At 33.1% G+C, this 3,764-nt stretch overlaps 1 protein-coding gene across 1 annotated transcript in view; it reads left to right on the plus strand.

Annotated features, from left to right (window-relative positions):
* SEMA3E (semaphorin 3E) overlaps window positions 1-3,764 on the plus strand; it is a 222,869-nt gene that overhangs the window by 199,512 nt on the left and 19,593 nt on the right. The window contains exon 14 of the mRNA XM_006777144.2: window positions 484-650. Coding sequence (XP_006777207.1) covers window positions 484-650 — 167 coding nt within the window. The remainder of the gene's footprint in view (window positions 1-483; window positions 651-3,764) is intronic.

The raw sequence follows: 3,764 nt of genomic DNA on the forward strand, positions 1-3,764 counted from the left end.
TCTCTCATATGGATATTTATCTATATCTCTATCTATCTATCTATCTATCTATCTATCTACCTTTATCTCTCTCTCTTTACCTCTCTCCCCCTTCTTCTCTCTAAGCATGTCCTCCAGTGAGGATTTTAAAAAAATATAGTCCATTTTTTAATTTAATCTTTTACAAAACATTCCTATAGATCTTTTAAAAAGAATGATAATGTTAAGAGATGAAAGGGTCTCTCTACTTAGACAATGGATAAAATAACAGTCAACTTCTTGAGAACTTTGAAATCACTCTAGCAATTTTGCTAGTTATGCATCCAAGTCTAAGTTTCATATCTTGGTGAAATTAAAGTACCAATGTTCCATTATCTATTGCAGTCATTTAAGTGAATATTCAAGGAGGTGATTGTGTATGAATATGAAAATCTTGGTGTAAGAGCTCAGTGCGAGTTCTGTCCATTAATTTCTGCTAGTGTCCTCTCTTCTTTGAATCTATAGCAACAGCTGTATATTGGATCTGCTTCTGCTGTGGCCCAAGTCAGATTCCATCAGTGTGACCTGTATGGAAGTGCTTGTGCTGACTGCTGCCTGGCTCGAGACCCTTACTGTGCCTGGGATGGCATATCCTGTTCCCGGTATTACCCAACAGGCACACATGCAAAAAGGTGAGACTGAATCCTAGAATGTGTACTTCCCTGGTTTAGGAAAATGCTAACACATTTTTTTCTTCTGAACCTATTCCACAAAAATAACTATGTTTTTTTAATTTAAATTAATCATTTAGTCATATTTTATTTATGAGTTTGAAAACTTAAATTTTTCCTGAAAATAATACCCATCAATATTGTGTAGAAACTGGAGCTGAGCACACTACTAGATTTTTATTTTTCTACCCAGGCTTGAATCAACTCTTCCCCCTTCTGAAACTTTTGCTGCAAGACATGAAACCAGTTTAAAATGTGGAAATGGCAGGCCACCACACATGAGGGATTCAAAGACTTAAAAGGAAAATAAATAAATAAATTCTAAAATACATCCTGCATTTGCCCCATGTCCTCTCAACCAGCTGGTCTTCATTTATTTCATTTTGAAAGTGAATATTTTAACTACTAAGCAAATTCATGACCTGTATAATTAATGAAACATGTGACTTAATTCAACACAAATGAAAGGTACTTAAAGACTTCCAAACTCTAATGCCTACAGTTCAGCAAGGTCATTGCCACTTCTTAAAGAAGGTAAATCTCAAGATTCTTAGAACAGGAGATCTTGAGGTGTAGCAAGTGTTTTGAAGAATAAAAATTTTTCTACACTAAAGCTTTATGAAATTCTTTGGGGTAAAATATAAGGAAAAATATTTCTATTTCATTTAGAACAAGCAATTCTCGTTTTCTCTTAATAAAGTGACCAAAGATAATAAAAAGCAAAAACATAGAACTATATACGATTTCCTTGCTGAAAAGCAATTTTTACAAACTTCAATTATTCTTACTCTTTCACTTTGGATTACTTTTCTTTAAACCTTTTTCAAAATTTAATTTAACCCAATTAATATAGTTGTGTTCTTTATAGGTTCACATATATAATAAAACCTCATTTAAAAAAACTTAGTCACTAATTCAAAACTTTTGTTTATTTGGCCTTAGCTAAATTAACATTTCAATGAGTAAATGAAATGATATGATTAACAGAGAGTGAAAAGATGCTTTCAGAAGGCTAAATAATAAACTAAATCATTTACCAACTTTATTAAAGAATCAAGCAAATTAATTGATTTTTTAAAAGTATTATTCATATTTGAAAACCATTATTACAGATATAGCCATGTTATTATTTGAATATATTATTTAATGGATTATTCAACTCATAAGAGTTTTTATTAGGCATTTAATAGTGATGAAGAACTTTAACTGAACCGTTTCCATTGGTAAATATTTCTTGGTATATGGTACCTCTTATAAGGGTGGTACAACCAAAAGCTTGGTAGCATATTTAAGAAGGAGGGGACAAAAAGAGTCATTTAGAAAAAGTTAAATGAATGGGCAAAATTGTAGGCAGGAAGGAGTGAAATGCTGGAGTGGGGAGCCGTGCCCATGAATGAATTAGTTCAGTTCAGTGACATGTAATGGAGATCTTTCAGGGGTGTCAGATTCTTTTGAACCATCACTCACCCCTGGAGGAGAACTTTTTGGACAAATTCCAGCACATGAAGGGAACATAGTTTGCTTTTATAGCAGATCATTTTGCTTCAGGCCTGACTAGCAGCAGAAATTAAAAACTGGTCACTAAAATAAATACTTTTCTATTCATAGAGTGAAAATGAGTCAACAGAGGGGGGGAAAAAGATTGATATACAATCAAAACCACTTGTTTAAAATAGTCTTCCAAAATGCACTAAAATTTATAGAGCTAAGTCTTTTTCTTCTCCTTGCTCTTGTAATTTGTCTATTTCCAGGGTTCTCTCAAAAAGTTTCTATGAGGCAAGAGACATAAGGAAAATATGCAACCTTGAGAATAAAAGGCAACTTTGGATAACCTTTCTAAAACTCCTGATCATTCACATTCCTTTTTCAGTGCTGAAATAAGGGACAGCTATATTAGGGGAGCATACAATGGATGAAAGCCTAATGAAATCTTTCTTTTAGAATGCATTTTTTTTAGTGATTTTTAAACAAATTTTTGCATGGTTAGTATTGACACTGCTTGTCTAGAATTATCTGATTGGAATTTCCTTTATTTTCATGTCACTTGTATAATACACATGACACAACATCATTTCTGCAAAGTGGGAACCATTTTTCACGTCAGTGATTTACTCTGCTCCATTATTCATCCATCATTGCCCACAACACTTTGTATTCCCAGTACCAAAGAAATACTCAGTGTAGTGAGCACTTAACAAAAGCAGTTAAAAATCTCACCTAGAGCTGCCACCAGTTGTATAATAGCTGTGGATGTTAGTAGGAATTAATATAGAAGGATAAAAGTTTTTACTTTTGCTCTTTACTTGTTTGTCAAGTTTTATTTTCAGTTTAGCTCAATAGATTAATCCATGTGGCAGATTTAATCCTAACTTGGTAAAATCTTGGATCTGTAGATAAGGTTTGCTGATCAACAATTTGTATTTAAAAACAAAACATGATTTATACATAGGTCATCATCCTAAAAAAATGATTAGCAGTGTTCATCTGCTCTAGCTTTCAATATAGGGAAGTACTTAAACAATTGTTGTTTAAGTAATGAGTTGTCAACTAAGATCTGAGCTCACAGGTAAGAATGTACTCCATATCTTGAAATAATGTTCCATTATCATTATGGAGAGACAGTGAAGGGAACCTAGAATGAAAAAAGAAGTTGAAACTAAAAGAAGCTTTAGGTGTCAGACCAATTTTGTTTTACAAAGGAGGACACAGAGGACCAGAGAATGAAAGCGATATGTATAAGATCATATGGCATGTGAGTGGTGGCATTGGGATTTGAATCTGGTTCCCTTTTCCAAGTTTTATCATTGCATATAGCTAAAGCTTCTCATTGTCACTTAGGAAACCGCACCATCTCTCTGGGGTAAAACTTCTGCTTTGCCTTCTGTTTTCCCACAGTTTGGGGGAAATGCCATGCTTTAGAGAAGTGGTATATTCTGCCTTCATGGAATACTTCTGTTTTATCTATAATCTGAATTAATATGCTGAAGATCTTGATTTTAGAATTCCAATGCTAATAATGATAATTTCCATTATTTAATCCCCCAGAAAGCTTCTTACAAAGTTAAAACATGATTA

This window comes from Myotis davidii, unplaced genomic scaffold, assembly GCF_000327345.1.
Source record: "Myotis davidii unplaced genomic scaffold, ASM32734v1 scaffold49, whole genome shotgun sequence".
NCBI classification, from domain to species: Eukaryota; Metazoa; Chordata; class Mammalia; order Chiroptera; family Vespertilionidae; genus Myotis; species Myotis davidii.